General features: G+C 38.8%; 1 protein-coding gene across 1 annotated transcript; it reads right to left on the minus strand.

The window, feature by feature from the left end:
- Positions 1-566: 566 nt before the first annotated feature.
- Positions 567-22,812, minus strand: LOC134802472 (stabilizer of axonemal microtubules 1). The gene is made up of 13 exons (XM_063775154.1): positions 22,650-22,812; positions 20,196-20,295; positions 19,022-19,225; positions 18,166-18,352; positions 16,768-16,910; positions 15,353-15,444; positions 5,848-5,958; positions 4,949-5,045; positions 4,374-4,560; positions 4,075-4,167; positions 3,384-3,496; positions 2,134-2,227; positions 567-1,082 (listed from the first exon to the last, which is right to left on the minus strand). The coding sequence occupies exons 1-13, from the start codon at positions 22,655-22,657 to the stop codon at positions 1,000-1,002; spliced, it is 1,512 nt and encodes a 503-aa protein (XP_063631224.1). The 5' UTR covers positions 22,658-22,812; the 3' UTR covers positions 567-999.
- Between the last annotated feature and the right edge of the window lie 3,430 nt (positions 22,813-26,242).

Below are 26,242 nucleotides of genomic sequence, written 5' to 3' on the forward strand. Positions count from 1 at the left end.
ATGTTTTTATAGATGAATGGAAAGAAAACTGTGAACTTAATTCAATAAATAAAATGGATAGAGAAATTTTCCACAGCGAGTAAAAAGGCAATTTCTGAAAATAGTATAGTTACATGGTAATTTTTTTGGATTTTCATTTTGTAGGTATAAAACGGCAATAAGCTGGCATTCCAGTGAAAAAATTAGACTGAGCAATTTTCCGGTCCAAGACACCAAAAAATTATATTTTATTAATATTGGTATTTCTGCTGGGATATTTTTTTGGATATTTCATATATTGTTGCAATACGTTACATGAATATGTCCGGTGAAGAAAGTTTGAACGGAGCATTTTTCTGTAAAAAGATATTAACGATTTGAGACTTTAGGTATTTACTTTAATTCTATTATTATTATTCTTTGGATATTTATACAATACTTATTATTTATTGATACTTTATCATACTGTAAAGTTTTTTCTGGCTGAGGAATTACTGCGGGGTCCACTACCTTTATTTACTACATTATATGGCGTTCAAAGGGCTAATTCATTTTATAAAGTGTTCTTATATTAATAAAATTCAAAATACCGAAAACGTTTTTTAATTTAAATAAAATAATTTACAACCAAAACTAGAATAGAGGCTTATACTAACCCTAATTACCCATTAGATTTTAACCAATAACCTAGTGTTTACCTAATGTCGGCGAATACTCTTAAAAAAAAACGTATAAAAATAAACAAATCACAGCCTGAGTTGGCGTACCGATGTGCAAGTTTCAGAAAGTTTCCTAAACTTTGGAGAAGTTCTCAGAAATTTCCAGAAAATTCCGCAAGAAAAGTTAACATTTTTGGAATGGAATATTGCGTTCCCCATATACAAAAATATGTCGTTTCCGAAATACCATGTCTAAATTTCGCAATTTTGGAAACTTTCCGACGGCACATCAGAGAGTTGGCGCCATTTTGAGAAGGGCGCCATTTTGGACACGCTCAATTTGGAGGCAAGATGGCGGCGGCTAGCTGCAGCACGCCGCTCTTGGGAACGCGCACCCGCAGGGGTCCGTGACGATGCACTCCGCTGGGCACGTGCAGTCGCACGCTGGAAGGAATGTTTCAATTAGACTATTTGAGCATTTCTCAAAAAGTTTGTACATTTCGATCACCTCTTAGATTTCTATAAAAATTGGTATGCTGGTAAAGTACATGGAGCTGAACAACTTCCACCATATTTCCCAAAATGTCCCAGAAAGTTTGTATGAAACATTCCTTTTTTGTTACCAAATTAGTAAGGACAACTGGTAACAAAAAAGGAATGTTTCATACAAACTTTCTGGGACATTTTGGGAAATATGGTGGAAGTTGTTCAGCTCCATGTACTTTACCAGCATACCAATTTTTATAGAAATCTAAGAGGTGATCGAAATGTACAAACTATTTTTTTTTTTTTTTTTTTTTTTTTTATAAATATTGTTATGTTGAGAAATGCTCATTTACGATTTCATAAAAAGGTAGGTACCTAATGTAAATATGCAGGCCGTACACAAAAATTATCAGGCCTATTCGGATTTCAAGATAATCACAAGATCTTGAGACGATTTAGAGATCAACTAGATCTACATTAGATATCGACTAGATGTGACTTGGATATCTAAGTCATAACTTGTCGAAATCGTTCAAGACGACCTCCAGAATTGCCGAAACGTCAAATTTGACATATCTATCTTACAAATATCTTTAAATTATCCGTATCGTAACTTGTAGAAATCTAATCTATTTTCCGAATCAATAATTTGTCTTTGCCGTACCCTAGACTTGATTCATGAAAATGTTTACAATGCTGCAATGATTGGAACACTTGATACATTAGTGTAACTCGTAAGCAAACGACTTCTTCTTCTCTCTTTGCCGAAGTGAGCTTTGGGATCGGTTTTAAGCGAACACTCAGAAATCAGTACGTTTAGCAAGAATGCGCCGTGACAATATCTCGGGCGCTACCGGTTTCTCTAATTAATGGAGTTAGGAGAAGAGGGATAGTCTATCTGGCACGCGGGATGCCGTCGCGGCGCACTCTGCTAAACCTAAAGGCTCCATATAGGTAGGTACCATCCTTAACTTTTTTTGAACAGAGGATAGGAGAGGAGGTGTCTTACGTTTGCAATCACCGTAGCTGCAGGGGTCGATGACCTGCGAGCAGTCCTCTCCGGGCGGCAAGAACGACGACCTGTAGACCGTCGTCGCGTCGATCTGTGGGGAAACACGGGACTGAATTAATTGTGGAAATAGGGAATATTACGCGAAACTCTGCGTAGGGGGCGCCACTACCACAATCCATCACAATCTGGTGGTATATACCGCGAACCAAGAAAATCGAAATTTCGTTATGTAACCTCTATCACTCTTGCATATTCGAGCGATAAAGAGGCAGATACTAAATTTCGATTTCGCGTTTCCCGGTCCTCCTCCTTGAGTCGTATTCCTCATAGATGAGGGTCGTGACCTATATAAATTACTTTTCGAACGATTGCCTTCCACGTGTTTCGGTCTTCGGCAGTGTGCGTTTCCCGGCAGGCCCTTGTTAACAAACCGCCTTGATGCATCAATGTCATATTAATTTTATTGTCTGTGAAAACTTGTCAAAAAACAGTTTAAGGCACTGTATGTATAAGTTACTCTATGGTTTACTAGAGGCGCTAGTGCTGCACTCTGGCGGTAGAACATTGCAGTAATACCCCCTATCCGTAAACCTAAAGCGAGACATTTAAGTAAGTAGTCAATATCAACACGTCGTTGAGCAGTTGATGCTTCATACCATCGCCCACATCACACGCATCGGTGGACTTATGCCTTTTGTAATAAGGGCCACCAATGTACAGTTAGGAGTGTTGCTGTCTGTACCTAGCCTGCCGATGTCGAGTCGACGTTCGTCGACGTAGTTTGTGTCGAACCACGGCGAATAACATTTGTTTTTTACGTCCGCTGTTTTAATCACCCTCAAGAATAGGCATATTTTTATGACTGGCTTAATGTCAGGCCACACGCGTGCGTATTCAGCACGTCTCCAGCTCTCTGCGTGGCACATCGCTTGCATTGCGTTTTTAGTCTGCCAATATGGTGACTACAGATGTGGAAATGGGTAGGTAAGTTGCAAAACAGTTGGAAATATACTCGGAATTTTCAGGAAAATATCCTAGGAAATTAAGGAAACGTTTGCAGGATAATTTTGACCCCCATACAAAAATATAAGTACCTATGTATTTTCCGAAATTTTTCAATGTGGAAATTTCGCAAGTTTTTTAAGTTTCCGTTGACACATCAGTAGTACTACCTATTACTCGTGTGGTGACACATAAGACTATTCGTAATAGTAGGTATTGTAATTTCTGATGGCATTATACCATACCTTCTGGCACGGCTTCTGGTACTGGCCCTTGCAGGCCCAGGGCGGCCGCTGCGGCGACGGCGCGCACACCGGCTGGTACGACATCTTGTGTGTCGTTGAAGCCTCCATTTTGGCTGAAACGTAAGCAGTGGTAGTTCTAGTTCTCTCTATTGTTCTAACGCACTCGGCTCACGACTGCTGGTAGTAGCCGAGGAAAGTAGTCATTAAAAGCACACAGGTCAGTCTAGTCTAGGCTAAATGTCAAATAAAAATCTTTGGCTTTAGTGGAAATTGGTGTAAGTCCCAGGGCAGCTCTGGTAAAAAACGGCATTAAATGTTTTATGGAAGTTCGTGAGACTTGTATACCCCTTTTCACAAGAGCAACAGAAATATAGTCAGACCAATATTAAGGTAACTCTTGCAACTGCGATTTTGATAGAGTCGGGCCAAAAAAAGTCTGCAGCGGATTTGATAGCCCACGCAGTGCAAGTGTCATTTATACGTCATAATTTCATAAAAGTTTGACGTTTAAAATAACACTTTCACTGCGTGGGCTATCAAATCCGCTGCAGACTATTCTTGGTCTGACTCTAGCACAGACTGCAAGTGTCAATTTAAACGTCATAATTTACCTAATAGAAGTTTGACGTTTAAAATAACATTTGCACAGTATGTGCTATGAAAATCGCTGCCGAGTTCTAAATCTTGTTACCTGCAGGTTTCTCGTAGCACTTGACAGGCGCGAAAGAGGCCGCGGGCGGCGCGGGGCCCGGGTTGATGTATGACATGCGGTTCACCGTGCGGTCTGCGAAAGAGAACATACACAGAAGAACTTAATTTAATTACAATAAGGTTATGGGTCTCATGGACTCTAGTTAACATTTATCGTGTGCTCATGTGAACGCTTTTTGTTGCAAGTAAATTTTGGTGAATCTACCTCAGGGCATATGCGATTCGCGGGACCACAAGTTTTCCTAGTGCAGGTACTTAGTGGTAGTGAACAAAACTTACTCTCAAATGGCGACTCTACGCAGTGGAACTTCGGCGGTGGCTTGCACGATTCCCTGATGGCTGAGGGTTTGGGCACGTAGTCGTGGCGCTGCGTAGTGACGGCCTGCATGGGGCCCTGTCCCCACATGTCGTGGTGGCACGGCCGGATCGGCTGCGTCACGCACACCGGATTCGGCAGGAAGGATAGCTGGGAACAAACGATCCTTTGTTAACGAATTATGTAAGGGAAGCCATATTTTTATCGAGCTTTATCTAAGCCTCGCTATTGTCGCTTTAGGTAGGCAGGTACCTTAGATTTTAAGGCAGCGGTGGTGACTTTTATACAAAAATAGGTTCCAGTGACCAATGAAATAGACAACATGAAGTCGAGGTTTTCTATATAAATTTTTCACTTCTTTCATGATGGCTTGTATAGAGAATTGGTACAGGCAAATTATATTTCGTCAATTTATTAAACCTAAGTGCAATAGTCAAAGGACTGAATATGATACTGTCATCTTCAAACTAACAGTACGCTAAAGTATTCTAGTCAGACGAGCAGCCTAGTCAAAGTTGAGGACAAGAAATATCGGCACCTTCTGGACGGTGTCTCCCTCCATCATGGCCGTGGACGGAACGATATTGGGCACCGGCTTCACCGGCGAAGGGATCGGGGCAGCCGCCGGCAAGTAGCTGCAACCAAGAGGAATCTTTATAACACTCATTGTTGGATGGATGGACGGCTATGCACCATAAGGGACTCATTCTTAACTTTCTCGTCTTTTTTTTATTCTAACCAAGCTTTCAAAACAGCTTGGTACAAACAGCAACACTCTTAACTGTCCATCGGTTAGGGTTACCATATACAAATTTAGAATTTCCTGACAAAATTGCTGATATCCGAATATTTTTCCTGACATTAATATTTTTGACGACGACGGAGTGGGGGTGGGGGGGGGGGGGGGGGGGGAACTAAATTCTTATTATATTGTTATCTTTGCAAATGCGAATATTAGACATGATTTCGATTTGTAAGACATCTATGTATGTATGCTTGAGTAAAGATTTGTTAATTAATATTTACGAAATTATTGATAAGTGGATCCCATTTATTATATTTTTACAATTTTTTTGGAATTTATAAAAAAAGTCTATCAATTCAAAAAAATCCTGTTCATTTTCGTATTCCGTCCCAATTCCTGACAAAAGGCCAAAATTCCTGACATGTCAGGAAAACTCCTGTCATCTGGTAACCCTACCATCGGTGGACCTTATGCCTTTTGTAATAAGGTCCATCGATGGACAGTTAACAAAATGGATGGGCTACGGTACACTAATTAATCAAATATGTAAGTATTTGCTGTAGCCAACAACATTGCAACCTGAACTAGAGAGGACACTAAAGATTATTGAGATTTGGTGTTCTATCTGGGAGCTACGCTGCTCATCAATGCAATTCAGGCAGTTATCATGCTCAACATTTATAATTTCATACCTGTTCTTGTAAACGGTCTGCGATTCGAATCTCTTGGAGGCCGTCACGGGGTTAGTGCAAGAATCGGGAATGATCGCGCGTCGCCGGCAATCGCTCTCCGCGTTCAAGTAACTGCACAAAATGTTATCTAAAATAATAAGCACTGAAGCTTAAGAGCGCTCTTACAAGAAAAGTCGAAATAATGCAAAATTGATGATACTAGTCGACGAAATTCAGGACTTTGCGCTCATTATTAGAAACAATGAGTACTTGTTCCAGTAAAAGCGTCTTCTTGTCTTTATAAATATCGTTGTAAATATTAGAAAAAGGACTTATTAAATTAGTAATGATTTTTTTTCTGATGGTCGTTTCCGAAAAACCCCGTGAAGCACTGAATGGCGAGCTCTTATTTGGAAATGTTGAGAATTTTACTCTGCTAAACCTGGCTATTTTGTATTACTAATACCCTGTACTTTAGGCATATCAAACTATATTTTTCTTACATACCTTTGAGAAAGAGAAAATCAAAGTAAAACGAACTCGATTTTCTCTCCGAAACAAGTGTCAATTCCTACGAAAATCTACTTAATATCGAAGTCATTTTCATACTCAAGCAATCTGCAACGTTTGCTTATACTGTTGGTATACATTAGTGTTTATGAAATTCTACTATAATTTTTTGGCAATTTTTTGAAAACTACTCTATATTACCGATGACGCGCGCTGCGCCAGCTCAGTGCCGCGGCAGAGCTTGTAGAGGCAGGACGTGTGTCGGTCGGCTCCGCACATTTTCAACGGCGACGACGAGGTTTTTTATCATTGTGTGCGGCGGGCGCCGTGTAAAACGCTATACTGTGTGCGTGTAAACCGCAACGAGAGACTTTGATCCTAGCACCGTTTTTATAGTATTATAATTTATAATGGTACAGTTTAATAAACTACCGGACAGGATTAAAAATATTTGAAACGACCTGACATTCTATATGTATTTATTTGACTCAAGATAGTACTCAGGGTCTGATGATGGAGCCGGAAGGTGGTCACCGGTACCAATCAACCATGCAACTAAACCACTTCGTGTTTAGGCTCGTTTTATTCATCTCAACAAGATCTTTGACACAAGATAGTACTCAGGGTCTGATGATGGAGCCGGAAGGTGGTCACCGGTACCAATCAACCATGCAACTAAACCACTTCGTGTTTGGGCTCGTTTGATTCGGCTCAACAAGATCTTTGACTTAAGATAGTACTCAGGGTCTGATGATGGAGCCGGAAGGTGGTCACCAGTACCAATCAACAATGCAACTAAACCACTTCGTGTTTAGGCTCGTTTTATTCGTCTCAACAAGATCTTTGACTTAAGATAGTACTCAGGGTCTGATGATGGAGCCGGAAGGTGGTCACCGGTACCAATCAACCATGCAACTAAACCACTTCGTGTTTGGGCTCGTTTGATTCGTCTCAACAAGATCTTTGGCACAAGATAATACTCAGGGTCTGATGATGGAGCCGGCAGGTGGTCACCGGTACCAATCAACCATGGCACTAAACCACTTCGTGTTTAGGCTCGTTTTATTCGTTTCTACAAGATCTTTGACACAAGATAGTACTCAGGGTCTGATGTTGGAGCCGGAAGGTGGTCACCGGTACCAATCAACCATGCAACTAAACCACTTCGTGTTTAGGCTCGTTTGATTCGTCTCAACAAGACCTTGGACACAAGATAGTACTCAGGATCTGATGATGGAGCTGGAAGGTGGCCACGGGTACCAGTCTACCGTGTAACTGAACCACTTCGTGTTTGGGCTCGTTTGATTTGTCGCAACAAGATCTTTGACACAAGGTAGTACTGAGGGTCTGATGATGGATCCGGAAGGTGGTGACCGGTACCAATCAACCATGCAACTAAACCACTTCGTGTTTGGCTTCGTTCGATTCGTCGCAACAAGATCTTTGACACAAGTTAGTACTCAGGGTCTGATGATGGAGCTGGACTGTGGCCACGGGTACCAGTCTACCATGTAACTGAACCACTTCGTGTTTGGGCTCGTTTGATTTGTCGCAACAAGATCTTTGACACAAGGTAGTACTGAGGGTCTGATGATGGATCCGGAAGGTGGTCACCGGTACCAATCAACCATGCAACTAAACCACATCGTGTTTGGCTTCGTTCGATTCGTCGCAACAAGATCTTTGACACAAGTTAGTACTCAGGGTCTGATGATGGAGCTGGACTGTGGCCACGGGTACCAGTCTACCATGTAACTGAAACACTTCGTGTTTGGGCTCGTTTGATTCGTCGCAATAAGATGTTTGACACAAGATACTACTCAGGGTCTGATGATGGAGCTGATGATGACAGACAGGTACCCGTCGCCACCTTCGCGCTCCATCATCAGACCCTGAGTACTACCTTGTGTCAAAGATCTTGTTGAGATGAATAAAACGTGCCTAAACACGAAATGGTTTAGTTGCATGGTTGATTGGTACCGGTGACCACCTTCCGGCTCCAACATCAGACCCTGAGTACTATCTTATGTCAAAGATCTTGTTGAAACGAATAAAACGAGCCTAAACACGAAATGGTTTAGTTGCATGGTTGATTGGTACCGGTGACCACCTTCCAGCTCCATCATCAGACTCTGAGTATCACCTAGTGTCAAAGATCTTGTTGAGACGAATCAAACGATCCTAAACACGATGTGGTTTAGTTGCATGGTTGATTGGTAATGGTACCTTCCAGCTCCATCATCAGACCCTGAGTACTATCTTGTGTCAAAGATCTTGTTGAGACGAATCAAACGAGCCCAAACACGAAGTTGTTTAGTTACATGATAGACTGGTACCCGTGGCCACCTTCAAGCTCCATCATCAGACCCTGTGTATCTTCAGTGTCAAAGATCTTGTTGAGACGAATCAAACGAGCCTAATCATGTTACTACATGGTTGATTGGTATCCGTGACCACCTTAATCATCATCAGATCCTCAGTACCAGTTCGTTTTTAAACCCTCGTTGATACAAACTTTACAACCTATAGGTACCAAATGCAATGACGAAACATGTAAATAAGCGAGTAGGTACCTATAATTTCTTTCGAGTAATATACCTTCATAAGTACAAGTATGGGGCTATTCATAAATTACGTCGTTTCAAATGGGAGGAGTGGGGGGGTCTGGACATCGGATGATGGTAACATGACGTAGGAGGAAATAGATGACGTAATTTATGAACAGCCCCTATGTACATTTGCACTGCATTTAGTATTTTCGTTCTTACCAAATAACAGTTTTAGAACTTTAAAAGTTAAGTACAGTTAGTGTTGTTATGGTTGATTTCAATATGCTTCGCGAAGGATCAAGAATGTTTAATCCATCATTGTAGTGCGAGTGTGGTAGAAGGGATCGGCGTACTGAGCTCGCACGGCCTGCCGCAGCGCGTAAAATACCTAAACTCGCTCAACGCCGAAATGTAATAGCGCTCTTAAAGAAACTTATAAATACTTTCGAGAAATACTGTCTCTACAGCGGGGTTCTGAAATGAAGATTATGATTGTGGGTGATGTGAACTCATGTTTTTGACTTGATTGTACAATTTCTAGGACGCTTTTAAGTTAGATTAGGTTAGGGTTAGGTAAAGAAGAATGGCAATGATAAGATAAAATAAACGTTACACTATAGACCGACCGCTTAAATGAGTCCTCGCCTGCGCGGTACGGGGGCGACGGGGTAGGACGACTAAGGGCGGCGGGGAAGGTGCGGGCGGGTGTACGCCTGCCGCCCGCCACTCAGGACCAAGGACCGGAAAACCCCTCTTTACGCTTAATCCTATCCATTCGGTAACCCAATCGATTCGGTTACCGTATCATTCGGTAACCCTATCATACTGTTACCTGATTGTAATGGTAAGCTTATTGAAACGGTAACCTTAACCTTTAACCGAGTTAATCTCAAAACCCCATCGCGATAGGGTTTTTGTTAGGGGTTTTTAACAGGTTTTTATTCGGTTATGGTAACCTTTATTATCGGTTGCTTATACGTTTGCAACATCCGTATTTAGTGATGTGCCGTCAGTAAAATACTAAAAAAAATAGTTGTTTTATTAATTGTTAACTTTCTTAATTTTGTTTCTTTTTTACTTTTTTGTTTATTTATTTACTATATATCATTTATTTCATTAATGTTATTTATTTTATTAATAATATTTTATAAATATTTTTCTTGTAACTCCTTGTTGTTTTATAGCCTCCTTTGTCATGTATATATTTATTTGTTATTTATATAATGTTTATATAGTAATAAATGTAGTATATTTTTATTTCTTATATTTGTAGTATATGTATTTTATTTTTATTATTTGTTTTATTTTCGCACCACCCGTTAACCTGAATTTGTTTCGCCTTCTCACTATCTGAAGGTTGTCTGGAAGAGATCGCTGTTTAGCGATAAGTCCGCCTGTTGTTACCTACATATTTGTACCTGTTCATACTTTTGTACCATTTCTTTTGTAGTGTGCAATAAAGCATTTTATTATTATTATTATAGTGTATGTCTTTCCCATCACGGAACAATGGTGTTCCGGACCTTTGGGAGGCGTGCGCGGAGCCGAAGCCAACACGTAGAGGCCCTTTTGACACCGAGCGGAGGCTGCCCTTGCCCGTGTCATGGGACGCACGCAGAGGCAGCACCCGCCAGGGTGTAAGGACTATTGAGAGTTGATGGAATCTAAAATGAACTAGGTTATTGGGTGAAAGCGATGGACTAAGAACTGAGCTATGGGGTAAAAAACCGGACGCCTGCCTAATAAAACGGTATGCAATTTTATTTCCGGCAGACGGTGACTCGCCCTCACAAGATGGGCCCCCATAAAAAGCGACATCTAGGATGGCTCAAGGGCAACACCGGTGTGAGCGGCTCAGGGGTGTCGAGAGGTGTGCGCCGTTATTATTATTATTTGTATCTCCTTGGATATCACGGGCCTATAATCCCGGCTTTTTGATAGGCTTGCGTGGGGACACAGATCCAACACGTAGAGGCCCCTTGGAGAGCTTTTATGTCATGTAGAAGTGTCATTATTATTATTATTTTTAATATTTATTTTATTAATGTTATTTATTTTATCAATGATATTCATTTTATTAATGTAATTTATTTTATTAATAATATTCATTTTATTAATGTTATTTATATGATTAATATTATTTATTTATTTTGATTATTGTATTTATTGTGTTTATTTCGTTCATTTCGTTCATTTCATTCATTTCATGTATTGTTTAGTATGTGGTTTCAGTGACAGAGTTATTCATACTGCGACCTGCGACTTTCTGCATTATATTCAATTAGAATGTTATTCTGAATTAAGTTAACTTTTGTAGTACAATGTATATAATTTGTAAAATAATTTTCACTCCTCTTTTCAATGGTCGGATTGATTTGAATTTTTTTAGCGTAAAAGTTGTGATTGTGATAGATAGGTAGGTACATTTTTTTTAGGAGCTTTCGAAACGGTGATGATAATTTGATAATGAAGCTACATAAAAAGTAAAAACTGCGAAATTATAATTATGATGGTTCAATGTATATTCCTTTGCCAATTAAGTATGTATTTTGTTTATTATTCTTATCAGCCTTGAGGTCTTACGTATGCTATCTCTTTCACACATACGGAAAGTGAATGAGATAGCAAATTACAGCAGGTAAGAAAAGAGTCCTACGCTTATCACTAGATTTGCAGAAAGTCGCAGATCGCAGCATGAATTATTGTATTGTATTATTTGGCGTGTTTCCACTTGAGACCGTCATTTATTACTCATTGGCAATAACAATAAGATTTAGTCGTGGCGTGGTGAATTTTTTGACAGCATTTGTGATTTGAGACACGTGCGGTAGGCGGTGTGTGAAACGATATTAATACCTATTGATTTCCGTCTAATAATGAATGCAAATTTTAAATATCAGCTGAACTTTTAAAAACACAATGAGTCTCGGTAGTAACTCGGACACTGAAACTACATACTAATGCCTATTCCCATCTGTGCCCGGCGGAGAGAAATAGGAATACACCATATCGAGCTATTCCTTATCATACCTTTAAAAACACCTTTTTTAGGGTTCCGTACCCAAAGGGTAAAAACGGGATCCTATTACTAAGACTCGGCTGTCCGTCTGTCTGTCACTAGGCTGTATCTCATGAACCGTGATAGCTAGGCAGTTGACATTTTCACAGATTATGTATTGCTGTTGCCGCTATTACAAAAAATACTAAAAACAGAATATTATAAATATATAAGTTGGGCTTCCATACAACAAACGTGATTTCTTTGCTGTTTTTTGCGCAATGGTACAGAACCCTTCCTGCGCGAGTCCGACTCGCACTTGGCCGGTATTTTATTTTTTACATTAAATTAGGCACAGTGAGCCATTGAAGTGTTTCGCTATCCACCATCCGGTCAGATCAGCTGAATTGTAGCTGATGATTTAGTTATCACATTAAAAGCAATACGGGTATCGACCAATACAAAGACTATGCGGCAGTTAATTAAAGTAATAAAATTAGGTATAAATTAGACAAGATACTATTATTATTTACTTCTATCTATACGGCACCCAGACTGCATTTTAATCCAGGAATATTATTAAGAATATAAAATCATGATTACATTTACTTGATTAAGAATGAGATTATTCTTATTAAATTTGTTCACATACGTTTATTATTTCCGACACTGACTTAATATTAGAAATAGACACACAGAGCGGAACACAAACGTCAACAAAATGTGGGTCAGAATGACATTAGCGGCAAATTTGCATTGATGATAAAAACGCTTACGTAAATTTTGAGTCAAGATAAATGTTTTGTACGGAAAAGAACTTACTGCCGTAAGCATTAAGTGTCAAATTTGTAAACATTACTACCAACACTGTTTAAACTTTAAGTCCGATGGCACTAAACGTAACTTCACCTTTGTATTTACGTCAAACAACGTCAAACGAGAATAATGAACGAATGGAGTCCCTTTGGTACATTTTAATAGGTATTACTGTACAGAAAAACCAAAGTAATAAATTAAACAAATTTAATTTGATCGGGAGTTCAAATAAAATTAATTCATGGTAACAACCCGTGTAAGTTATCATAAAACAAATTTATTTTTAATAACTAAGTATACGTCTTTAAATACTATTTTCCTTGAAATAAATTCAATTTATTAAATAACTGTGTATTTTAGATCTATATAATACTCTTCGCACTTTCGTTCTTTGCAATATAGTGCACGGGGACATTCAGGTCGCTACTGGTACTAGGGTTGCCAGATGGCCGGGATTTAGCGGGATTCTCCCGATTTTTACCATGTGTTCCCGATTCCCGACAAAGTGAAAATTGTCCCGAAAACCAGCTTCACGTTATGAAACAATAATTTCAAGTTCCGAACTGTCGTCGAGCGAGCGAGCGAGCGACTCAAGATCTCAAAGAATGTATACTATTCTAATTTAAAAACGTCTATGGGCAGAGCAGCTGACGTAGTGCCAATAATGTAAAATATCGTTGTTTTTAATACAATTACTATAATTTGAATGTTTTTTTTCCCCGACTTAAGTCCCAAAATCCCGAAAAATTTATATTTTTTCCCGATAATAGCGCCTTTCGATCTGGCAACCCTAACTGGTACTGATTGGTTATGGTCTTTATCAAAAAAATCCTGTGGTTGTCACTGTGTTCAGACAGGTTTAGCATTTACAGTTAGTCGATGTAAGCCCTTATTGGTCGTGTATATGTCGGAAACAGGGAAATGGGCCGAACACACAAGTGCCGTTTTGCCTTGTTTAAAACTGCATCACCCCTATCTCTTGCTATAATAGCAGTCCACTCTGCACGTCGCATAGGTTTTCTTGGAAATCTTGAATTTAAACATAATATCATATCTTATGAATTCCATATAAAAATAAAAAAAAGTATTGACCTCACATCGACTCATTAGATTTTTGTTCCTTCACATCCCTTCTTTGGGACTAACAAAATAATTTATTCAAAACCATGAAATTACCACCAGATTACATAAATTATGTAATGCTATCCAAAGAACTAACCGAAAGAAATGCATTCCATGCTTTTTCCTTGTTTTATCTTTGTTGTTTTTGCATATTTTCACGACCATTTTACGACATTGTTGACAACTTCACATTTGAGCGGTCCATACAAGACTAAACGAAAAAGTAACGCGTGATCTGTTTTAACGTTACTTTTGCGGGGCCATTTTTTGCGGCTGATTGGGTATCCAGTTCTTATTCTATATCAATGATTTCCGATCAAAATTATTGGAATAATTTTGACGGAAATAAAATCAACATGATTTTATTCTTAGGAATTCTTATTCAAATAATGATTTTATTCTTGAATTCCCAACACTGCTTACTAAGTATGTATCTATTTAATTTAATCAAAATTATTTCACCTAGGTACCAATGTTACAGATACTCAATAAATATAATGAATTCTGGTATTAATGAAAGATTTGAAGTATTAAAATAAGGTTATCACTGCTATAGATAATATATATATTTTCTGCTCGCTGCATTAAGCAAAACAAGGTAAATTACGACTTTTAGCTGACACAACTCACCGCATCTGAAAACGTTTAAAAGTAGTTGCTTATTATAAAATAAGCCCATAATAACTACCTATTATGTCATTTGTCAACAATGGTTAAATATCTACCACACTACCGCAATCCGCTAACGCATGTATCTTTATTACAAAGTGATTTTTTTAATCACTCTATCTAAAGATAAACTATACCTACCAGTAAAATTACTAGTTAGGTTAAAATATTTCCTTAAATCAGTCTTTACTCTGTAGGTACATACCAAGTTTGAACCCGAAAATAGAAAAATAATATCTAAGTAGCATTAAAAATATAACTAAATAATAGCAGATATTGCTAGGATAGAATGGTGTTTACTTGCAGCAAGCCCTTTTCTAAAAATTCCAAACTAGAATTGCTCCGAAATTAACAAAAACAATAAGAACACACAGGTATAAAGATAAACAAAGGAATGGCCGCGCTGCGGCTGTCGCTCCAAAGTAATACTGTAATCGCTCAATAATGTTTTCAATTTTAGCTTAAGGACTCAAAGTACAATATTGTTTGAATTGACAATAAGCGAAGTTACCGACAAAAAAACATGTTTGTGCTGGAGACTTAATAGACCGCCCATGCCAACCACGGTTATTCAATAATAAGTTAAATTTAAGTGTGCGTAAAGATTACAATCGTTTGAACTGGTTCAAAACCTTATTATGAGGTAACTGAATCGACTGGGTTTTTATTTCGGTTACCGGTAACCGAGGTTAACTCGATCTGATACGGTTACCGAATCAAAGTGTTACCTTATCAGACGGTTACCGTTATGGTAGGGGTTTTTATAACCACTTTTAAAATAACCCTATGAAAAACCCCGGTTAAAGTAACCGGTTCCGGTCCCTGCTCAGGACTCATTTAAGCGGTCGGTCTATAAATGTACCTCATAGCGTAAGTAGTGCAGGAGTCCAACTTCTGGCACGGCTTTTGGTATTGACCCCGACATGCCCACGGGAGTGGCTCCTTCGGATTTATCTAAAGACCCAACAACATGATTTTATTGCAACAAGGTACGATTGGGAGGTAGCGATAATGAAACGACTAACCACTATTCTCATCATCTAAATCAGGAATCTCCGAACTACGAAGCGGTAGAGCCGAAGGCTTGGCCAGAAAAAGCGACCGTAGTCCGTAACCGTAAAAAAAAACAAGTTCACGCCTCTCTAAATTGCAGTGTGATCCTCGGGTCAACGCCTAATCTAATGGGATATCTGTTTGGAAGTATGAAGAAGGTAATGTAAACTGTGTTTTTGTACACTGCCAAGAAATAGTAGATTGTTAACCAAGGGTTGAAAGGCACCCATTTCTGTCGAGGTAGTTTGGCGCTCGAACGCAGTGAGAGCGCCAATAGTCCGAGACGGAAATGGTGCCTTTCACCCGAGTTAAACACTCTACTTTTCATATCGAATGCGAGGAAACCAAACAAGACAAGGCAATTTCGCAAAATCAGTAATTGAAGTATACCTAATAGACCTACGGCCATGATTTTTTTCCTTAAGACTTACTTGCAATCGGAGACTTTACATGTATGAAGATTAATAACCCCTAGCGAAAATCATTTAGATTGCAATATTTACGAAAACACACATTTTTTAACAAACTGCAGTATTTTTAAAATGATTTGTTCATTATAGTATGAAAATCAGCGGGATTGCCTCTTACTTTTTAATTTTATACTTTTTCGTTCTAAAAGCCGCAACAGACTACCGGACCGCACCGCGACCTTGGTGCGCCGCACCATGTAATAACATAATAAAAGTATTTTAAATATTAAATAACAATTTAATTAATAATATAAGAATGTTTTATCTTGTATTTTATTTTATTTTCATGAATATAGTGCTAAATAACTTTTAAAACCAATTTAATATCGTACCAACGTTTAACTGTGGCTGTATAAGATTCTGCCTTTGCTTATTTACGCAAGTGTAAGGTTTAAAAAAATATTTTTGGTGTATTCCTTTTGGTTCCCGTCTTATGAAATCGAGTAAATAGAATTCAACGAAAGAAATCAAGAATAAATTGTTTTTAACAATTTACTTACATCATTTTGTATAAAAAAAGGATCAACGTGGGATTAGTAAAATTAAACAATTACCAATTGTTCCAGGCGAGGAAATAAAGACACTATTTTTCCAATTTGTTTCTACCCAGTTGTTTGTGGGACGGGGACGCAGAGGAGTACACCATTTTTCTGCACTAGAGCATAAACGTATCACTTTCTGCGCACCTTCTAGAACAACAACGACCCACTTTCAGAGCATGAGATATGAAAACGAATAAGAAATGGTATGTTACCGGGACAGGCATGTAGCTCATCTTGTGTGTGGTACAGCCGTCCATCTTCGCCACGGGTTTCTCGTAGCAGCGCTCGGGCGCGAACGACTTCACCAGAGGCACCCGCTCAGGAGGCAGGTATGACAACTTGTTCACCGTGCGATCTAAAAGGTTACATTTAGGACTTGCATCAGATATTATTTGAAATAACTATTTGGAAAACAAAATGAGGCATGTTAAATTTCCTGGTTTTCTACATTCAAGCCTTCTAATACTAAAACTTGGTATTTTTGGAAATCGGGCGCCTACTGATCTGATTAATGATTTTTATTAGCATAAACTGTGACTCTAGCCTGCTCCACGTACTTCACTGGCATATTTATAAGACATTATTGTGCAATTATAGATAAGCCAAAGGCAAGGTTAAATGTGTGTTTTCCTGAGGTATTTTTGCCTAGAATTCCATTCCAACCGAGTTAATTTGGAATAATTGGTGAAAGTTGATTCAGGAGAGGTATTTCAGTGGGACGTTTAAATATAAATTCAAGGAATTTATTTATCATTATTTATTTATTTATCAAGTTTATTGCCAATTTAATTTTTACATCTGATTGAATATTCAAACATAGGTAATAAGACTTTAATTCAACACGAAGGTTATCTGCAATGTATTATTAAAATCCGTTCTGATAGGCATATGTGATGGCGATACCCATGGTATGTAAGGTAAAAAAATATGATTATTGATTAGGTATTGTAGAGAAACCTAACTAATTTTCTGATGACATTCACAGTTGAGATCACAAGGATCCTTTGCCAGGTCAGACTTGGTCGGATCTGTTGCGAAAGGCGCTAGAATTCCACTACTTTTTAAAGGTGGGCTCTTAAAGGGTAAGCTTTTTCTTTTAAACGAATTCTTTATAGTATTGACCTGGGAGACAACCTGGGTAGCCATTGGGACTACTGCCCCTTCGCTTGGTCTTTGGTCGCTAAAAGTAGAGTTCTTAATTGGATTGACCTTTGCTATTGCATAGTGCAGTAAACTGAGCACACTGGACGAGTCCTGGCTTTTTGAATGGCGCTTATTTTCTAACTTCATTAGAACTGGCTCCATTTTGGAAACAGCTTGCGGTGTCTCTAGACTTTCAAAAGGCGGTTCTTTTGCCTGAAAATGCTTAGAAGGAATCTGGTCCGTTGCATAGGGAGCTAGAGCTCCTTTACTTACTGAGAATTTTCTTTTAGAAGTTCTCTTACATCCACATAAGGTTAAGGTCGCAATGGGCCCTAGCTCTTCGCTACGCAAAGCTTGACTGTTAAAGAGCTTTTCCAGGGCCTTGGAACTAATCTGATCAATCGCATACGGCGGTAACCTTTTACTGCTTTTACTCAACAAAGCTTGAAGACTTTCAGGGCTCTTACTTTCGAAAGGCTGCTCGACGCAGTGGAACTTCGGTGGAGGCTTGCAGCTCTCTCGGAGCACGGAGGGTTTGGGCACGTAGTCGTGGCGCTGCGTGGTGACGGCCTGCATGGGGCCCTGTCCCCACATGTCGTGGTGGCACGGCCGGATCGGCTGCGTTACGCACACCGGGTTCGGCAGGAAGGATAGCTGAGGATAATGATTAATTCTAGTTTAGAACTATTTTAACAAGCTATAGCTGTTCTGCCACAGGTGTATCTGTCATTAAATTTATTTAACCTTTTAGACGCCAATGTTCGATATATCCGCACCGTAGGTTCAACGCCGAAGACCAATTAATCGGTCACAGACCACAGAGCAACATAGACCGACGTGCATATGCATAAAGTTCAATTTCAGTTTTGACACTTCGATGACGTGGCGTCTGCGTGACAGCTTTTGTGTTTGACACGGCGTCGAAAAGGTTAAACGGAAGGATATACTTTACTCTACTCCTATGTATAAGTGAATAAAGTTTTAAACGAGAATCCCTATTAAGTATCTGTCTCTCCGCCCAGATTGTTGCCGTCGGCAATGGGCAGGTGTAGGTACGACATTTGTATGTCAAAGAGCCTTTACAGCTTGGCGTACAGCTGCAAAATATGCGTATTAGTTCTGTTGGTATACAGTGGCAAGTAAACATTTGTAAACATAGGTATTAGATCCTGCCGCTGTTCAAAGTTGCAGGTTTGGTTCGAGAGTTGTAGTAGGTGGCGATCACAATAGATCAGGGATGGTCGCAGATATACATAGGCTATGGAGCCTTATATAGCCCCTAACAAGAAGAAGAAGAAACATAGGTTTACGAGTATCAGCTACCTTCTGCACAGTGCATCCCTCCATAGGCTCGCAGCTCGGCACGAGGTTAGGCGCCGGTTTCCTGGGCACTCCGCGCAGATTCTTGCTGTCGCAGGTAGGCAAATACGAAAGCTTGTAGGTCGTGCAGCCTTCGACAGGAGCCGTTGGTTTGACGTAGCACCGGCGTGGGGCGTATGAGTCAGGAATCTTAGGTTGCTTGTAGCACTGGGAAAGGAAATTTAACATACCGCTTGAAGAAGGCGTATCTACGATTTAAATGGTGCAAGTTTGCTTCCTTGTTTACATAGACAACGTTCTAGTGACGTTATTCACCGCTGTATTACGGCCGCTATATGACGGCACCGCTTTCCTAGGAAGCTAGAGCTTAAGCTATGAAGTCCTTTTTTAATTTTCCTCTTCACGGTTTAACCGCTTGATCGATTTAGATGAAATTGGGTATGGGGATAGTTTGAGGCCCGAGAATGGACATGCATAGGATGGACACAAAAACCCTATTCTAATCAAGCTTTGGCTAAATACCTATGTACATCTAATCGTAAACTACCTACTTCATTTGTTTGTTTGTTCGAATTCACAAGAGCGATTGATAGGCATCAAATATACCTACTATTCTTGCGATAATTCCCGTGTGTAAGATAACCTATAATCCTTGAGCGCCCTTGGCAGCAAAGTAAGGTTAAAGAAGGACGAATTAGTAGGTACCCACCTATAATTACGTTTCTTTGTTGTCAAGGGGCCCATTTCTGATTTACTAACTAGTTTAAATTTAGATTTTTTTATGATTCGACCTTGACACGACTAACAAGGCATCATCAAATTAGGTACTCCCATTTCGCGTGCACCAATCAGCGAGAGCAATTCTCATAATAAACTCAAAACCATAACTATTTGTAAAACAGAACCTTCCCTTCACCTCCACTTGCAAGAGATCAGTGTTCTAATTTGAATATCGAGTGATGAATAGTGACTATTTTAGACATGATAACTTGGATAAGTAAATAATATAATACTGGAAAAATTATACCTAATACCGGTTTTCCTAGGATAGCGGTGCTGCCATCATATAGCGGTCGTCTCCATACAAAATAATACGGCTAAATAAGGATTAGTAGTATTTTGTATGGAGACGGCCACTATATGACGGCACCGCCATCCTAGGAAACCAGAGCTTTACCGGGTTGATTTTCGCAGGCTTGCCGCAGCAGCAGGTGCGGCACGGGCACGGGGCGCCGGCCGGGGCAGGGGGCGCGGGGCACGCGGGGCATGGTACGCACCTGGATGATAACCAAATATACAAGACGGATGTTGCCTGTGTTTAGTATTTTTAATCAATCTAAATATAATAAAAAAAACCAGACAAGTGCGAGTTGGACTCGCCCGCCGAGGGTTCCGTAATTTTTAGTATTTGTTGTTATATCGGCGTCTTAGTAATTAGGGTCCCGTTGTTAAGCGGGCCACTCACACACCTGCCGCAGGGGCAATACCGGTCGCACGGCGGTCGGAGCAATTTTAGGCTGTTTTCTACATACGATTTTGTCACATATGGTCCCGTTCGCATTTTGTCCCGTTGGCAATTTGACCCGTTCAATCAATTTTTTTGCATCTTTGGAATATTTTTTTGGCATTTTTGTAATAAAACCGTTTATATTTCAATATATTCGTAGATATTTTCTATTTGTTTACATCCGTGACATTCGATGACATCCAACGTTCGTTGTCAAAGAGTACTTGTTGCCAGTTAAAGAAATTAGTACCATTGAAAATCCGCAAAATGGCGAGGGTCAAATAAACTGTTGTCAGGCTTTACAAGCTTTTGAGAAACGGGCCCCTGGTCCTAAGATTGTGTGCAAGCTTTGCTCTTGTACCAGCAGAATTTATGGCAGAAGCCTGGGCTTTTATAACACTTCATGCCCCAGATGCGGTAAATATGAGGCAATTTCTAGGATATTTCCAAGATCAATGGTTCCCAAAAATGCACCCTTCGATACTAAGCTGTGCCGGTCAAACGCATAGGACGACAAACTCAGTCGAAGGCTGGCACAGCCGATTGAATAAGAAGCTACCAAAACGTCCGGCATTTTACTACTTCATACAAAAGTTGAAAAAAGAAGCTAAACGGTCCGACCAAAAAATAAGAAAAGGCCTAACCTGCCCTCTAAGGAAAAATAGAAGAAACCGAGATATTCTCTTTAACAAAAAATACAACAAATCAGTACCTAAAGAAAATGCGAAGAGGAGAAATGTCTGTGCGTGAATTTATGACTGATCTAAATTTATTGCAACTGACATTAGCGTAGTAAATTTAGTGCTACTCTACGTTAAGCAGAAATGAGCTACATGAGTTAAATATTTTAAGTTATATGGATGCCAGTACAGTCCACATCATATAGATCAGAGCTGCCAAAGTACCCAAAGATATCAGCCTGCCACTAGTGCCACTCACTGTGTAAGTGATAGTCCCGCTGAACGCACGTCGACGAGAATGGCTCCTGTCACCTCCTGTGTTATCTACTACCTACATTTTTAAGTTTAAATTTTACTCTGTTGGTCTAGTAGTGTCATGATATTATTTTAAAAATAAATATTATTTATTCATTGATTTTCAGGTTTACAATGCCAACAGCAGAATTTTAAGACCTATATTTTAATTTGGCGTACTAACTGCCAGTATAGAATTCGCGCTGAGAATAAAAATAAACAATTGAGGTTATGAAAAAATAATAATTATGTATTTAGAATGTTAGAAATAACTATTGTAAAAGGAAAATAATATTATTTTATTAGAAAATATAAAACCATCGCAAGTCAATAATATTCTAAAAGAATATTTCACAAATGACAATACTCTGGCAAATATACTGGCAAACAAACTAAAAAAAACCATTAGCTAAATTAAGGTAAGTAGATATTTGTTTATATTCTGAATTATAGTTAGGTAACAACAAAACGCGAGTTTAGTGACCGCGCACATAATCTCATACTAGAGATTTCGCACACATATGTATGTAGATTTAAGTACTTTTTTGGGAAATAAATAGATTTAAATTTTATATTTTTTTTTATATATTATTACACTTAAATATAGGTATTTGCAAAGGAAATACTGACCTTTTTCAACTCACGCGAGTAAGACGTGCGCATGATTTCAAATTTTTTTTTGAATTTTGTAATGTCTACACCGTTAGCGAGTTCGCGATATATTTCGAACATTAATTCGAAAGTTTGGTTTCGCATGACGCAGTCAAAATATTTTTTGTTTTTTTTATCCCACATGTGGGGCCGGCCTTTATATACATTCTCGGTAAGTACGGTTATATGAAGCTATAACTCTGTCGATTCGCCCCTGTGCCATAACCACATAGATTAACCTCTCAATTGACACTAACACCTATATGTAATAATGAAACCTGTACAGTTTATAACCGACCTTAACACCTTCGCATAAAGTTCATGCATTTTGTCTCACAAATACATATTTATACAAGATTTCTAAATAATGTCTTCTAATGCTTACGCTACATCTTAAATTATAAGTAGGTACCTAGGTTATAATAGGGATCTTTACAAAATACCTGCGGCTATCTTTTAAAGCACTTAAGTTAACAAATAATAAACAAATATTACTTACTCAGGCATGATTTAGTAGATAACACTTAGACGTGTCTAAAAAATACTGAGTAAATAAAAAAACAACATAAAAACTAAATTGAATCTGAAAATAACGGAAAATAATTTTAAAAATACATTTCAATCGAAAGATCCATAATATAAAAATGACAGTAGGTATGACATAAGCTCTTGTTTTGCCCGCACCTATTCAAATTTGACAGATTGTTCTTTATTTAAATAAAAACATGTTTATGCATGTAGTTATGTTACAAACTAAAAAGTTTGTAAAGAACTAGTGCGGGAAGAGTCCGGGCGAACATAACATGACGTACACTAGACGGAGAGAGACGAAGTTAATTTTACGCTAATTTAAATTGAATCATATCACCGCGGTAGATAAGTGATTAATTCATGAGACTAGAAGAAGTGGTCCCAAAGAGAACATCAAACCCAAGAACTGTGTAGGTACCAAGTAGGTACCACGGATACCAGACCAGACCTAATATTACACATTAACGTTTTGACCTAACACTCCGCGGTTCAAAACTTTGACGCCGTTTATGCTTTGCAAGAGTTGCAAGCATCGAACGTAAGAAAATGAGCCGTCTTCACGATATATCCTTCCACGATAAATTCTTTCCTTCGGATTTACGAGTGCGTATACTATGATTACCAGCTGTACGCGGACAAAGCCGCAGGCGAATATATATGTAGTTACAAATAAATAGCTTGCCCTTATGCTATGTTATCTCAGAATGACAGTAGGATGAAGTGATAATAACTGTATATTTCATATACGATAACTCCCTATCGATACCGACGCATGATACAAGCCATGATAACATTTCTGATACCTATTGACACAATGACCTCTCGGAGGGAAATGAAAATATTAATAGGGTTTTCTAAACATATGTTTTAAAACAACTTTCACTCGCAAATATTTGGCTGTGGATTTATGTAAGTTAATGTATTGCTGACTACAACATACAATTGTTATATGATAGCACATATAATTATCCTAAGCTTGCCGAACACAATAACAGCAATGACGCCAATGACGTAATAATTTCTCATAGCTCACATCGAAAGTACTGTTACGACTAGTTCGACGACAATAATTAGGGAATTCCCCCGTTAGTTTTGTAGTGTTGCTGTTCGTAAGAGAGTGGTGTGACCAGCACTCACTTTTAGAAATGGACTAAATTATAGTAAAACTTTTTCATATCATTGTAAGTAGGTATTTAGAAGTCAGACAAAGAAAATTCTTTGAATCTTTGACGATAAGTCTGCAACGATTTTGATAGCACACGCAGTACAAGTGTTATTTTAAACGTCAAATTTTGGGTAGCTCAGGATATAATCATAATATTATAATATAATAATTATGATTGAGTCTATGGCCCAGGGGCCGAGGATGATGGTTATTTTATTGGTCTTATTGCAGTGCATTACGCATCGTTACACGAGGCAAAACCTAGGGTTATGTCACTATCAGGGCCGGATTAAGCATGTCGGGGCCCCTAGGCAGTGCGAGGTTCGGGGCCCCCTACAGTCAATTCTGCACACAGCATATTCAGTACAGGGAAAAAAGTTTGCGTTTTTAATTTCAATCTCCAGGCGTCGGCCGAGCCGATCCAAATAGAACGATGTCTTTTTCGCTCTTATTGCGTGGACATAAAGCTTTATTCTATCGGTTTTGGCCGATTCCGCGTCGCGTCAAGTGTGGGGAGAGCCCTTTAGGCTTAAGGCCAATTCGCAGTGGAATACCAAAGATGTGAGCTTCAGCGTCACTTTCCTATCTACCTCTAATGGCAAATTTTAAGCGAGGCTAAAGGCTAAGCTCAACTAGTGCCGCAAAGTTGATTTTCTCAATAGTTAATATTTTGCGAGGCTGAACAGCGATTGTCCGACCATAAGACCAAACGCCGAGCCTCATAATTAGAATCAACCTAATAATAAAGAACTTCCGTATATTAGAATTACTTAAATTACTAGAGTTAGACCAAGATAAGCCTGCAACAATTTTGATAGCACTCGCAGTGCAAGTATTATTTTAAACGTCAAAACTTCTATGAAATTATGACATATAAATAACACTTGCACTGCGTATGCTATTAAAATCATTGCAGACTTTTCTTGGTCAAGCTAACATGTAGATGATGCAGGGTCAAGTAAAGAACCAAAAATAAACGCGAGCGCAGCGAGCGCGAAATTTTTTATTAACAATATCGCAAATTGTGAAAGCGTGTTAAAAGGCCGGGTATCGATCTTCATCTACGCCTAAAGTCCGAAGTGCCCCAGTGAGGCGAGCTTTCATGCAAAGTCAAAGCCGTGCTTCATAGGCTTCAGGATAAATAGTTGAGCACAGACACGAACCAATGTCCATTGTATTAAAAGATTTAAAAGTTGTATTAAGGCCAAGCTTGGCGCAGCGAGGCCAAAGGCTAAGCTGAAGTAGAGGAGATGTGGAACACAAACCAATGGTAAATTGAGGTAAAAAGTGAGGCCGAAGGTCGAGCATTCCTATGAAAAACTGGGGACACGTTCGTCTTCTTTCTTTTTCTTTGTTTTAATCAGTAGTCCCCGTGATTCTGAGTCGAAATAACCCAAAAGTTGTTGGTTGATCGAAAAAAAGTGAACCATTTTTCCTGAAAACCCCTATTATTACAACTTTACAACAGGTACGCAGAATACGCCCCGTCAAACTGTAACGTATTGCTTCAATTTTATTACAGTATTTCATTAATTTAAAGAATGGATCGAAAAAAAATAATAACAAAGCATACTCATTATTATAAGAATAAAAAAATTTACTCATGAATTTTGACCCTATGGAACAAAATTTTATTTGGTGCGCGCTGAGCCGCCGGGGCCCGCTAGCCGAGGCGGGGCCCCTAGGCAGTTGCCTACTTTGACTTAGGGTTAATCCGGGCCTGGTCACTATACTTCGTTTTTTTAGCATTAGTGAAAAGGTAAAATTAAGTGTCTTAGACAAGCTCACGTCGGGCCGAAGGCCGTTTTATTGAAAAACACTCTTGAAAAATAGGTAAGTCACGAGCACGACAAATATGTAATTATTTACATTATTTTGCTTTCATAAGTAATAGTTACTGATTATTTATTTATTTATTATTTAAAATCTATTTGCATTTTTTAAAATGTATTTTTCTGCTCTATACGGCACGACCGATGCCGAGGTTTGAGCCCACAATTTTAAGTTTGAACCACATAAGAAAGGTTTCGATTTTTTCAAGGTGTCTACAATTGTGAGTTGTGAGATACTACTTAAGAGGCCTCCAGTGGGCTTAGAGCATTTAATAACCGGAGTCGCCTTTAAGAGCTTACCCCTCTGCCGAAAACCTTGCACAATAGGGTATTTGACTGTATTTAAAATAAATTATTTTACACCATGCATGAAATAAAGCACCAGAAGATTAATAGAGAAACGTAGACAGCAGTTGGGAGATAAACATGTTTTTTTATTGTCACTCAAAATATAAAAAAACATATTACAAAAACACGTAAGTACATTAAACGTATGCTAACACAGAACATATAAAGCACCAGAAGATTAATAGAGAAACGTAGACAGCAGTTATATTTAGACAC

Source organism: Cydia splendana, chromosome 2 (genome assembly GCF_910591565.1).
Source record: "Cydia splendana chromosome 2, ilCydSple1.2, whole genome shotgun sequence".
Taxonomy (NCBI): Eukaryota; Metazoa; Arthropoda; class Insecta; order Lepidoptera; family Tortricidae; genus Cydia; species Cydia splendana.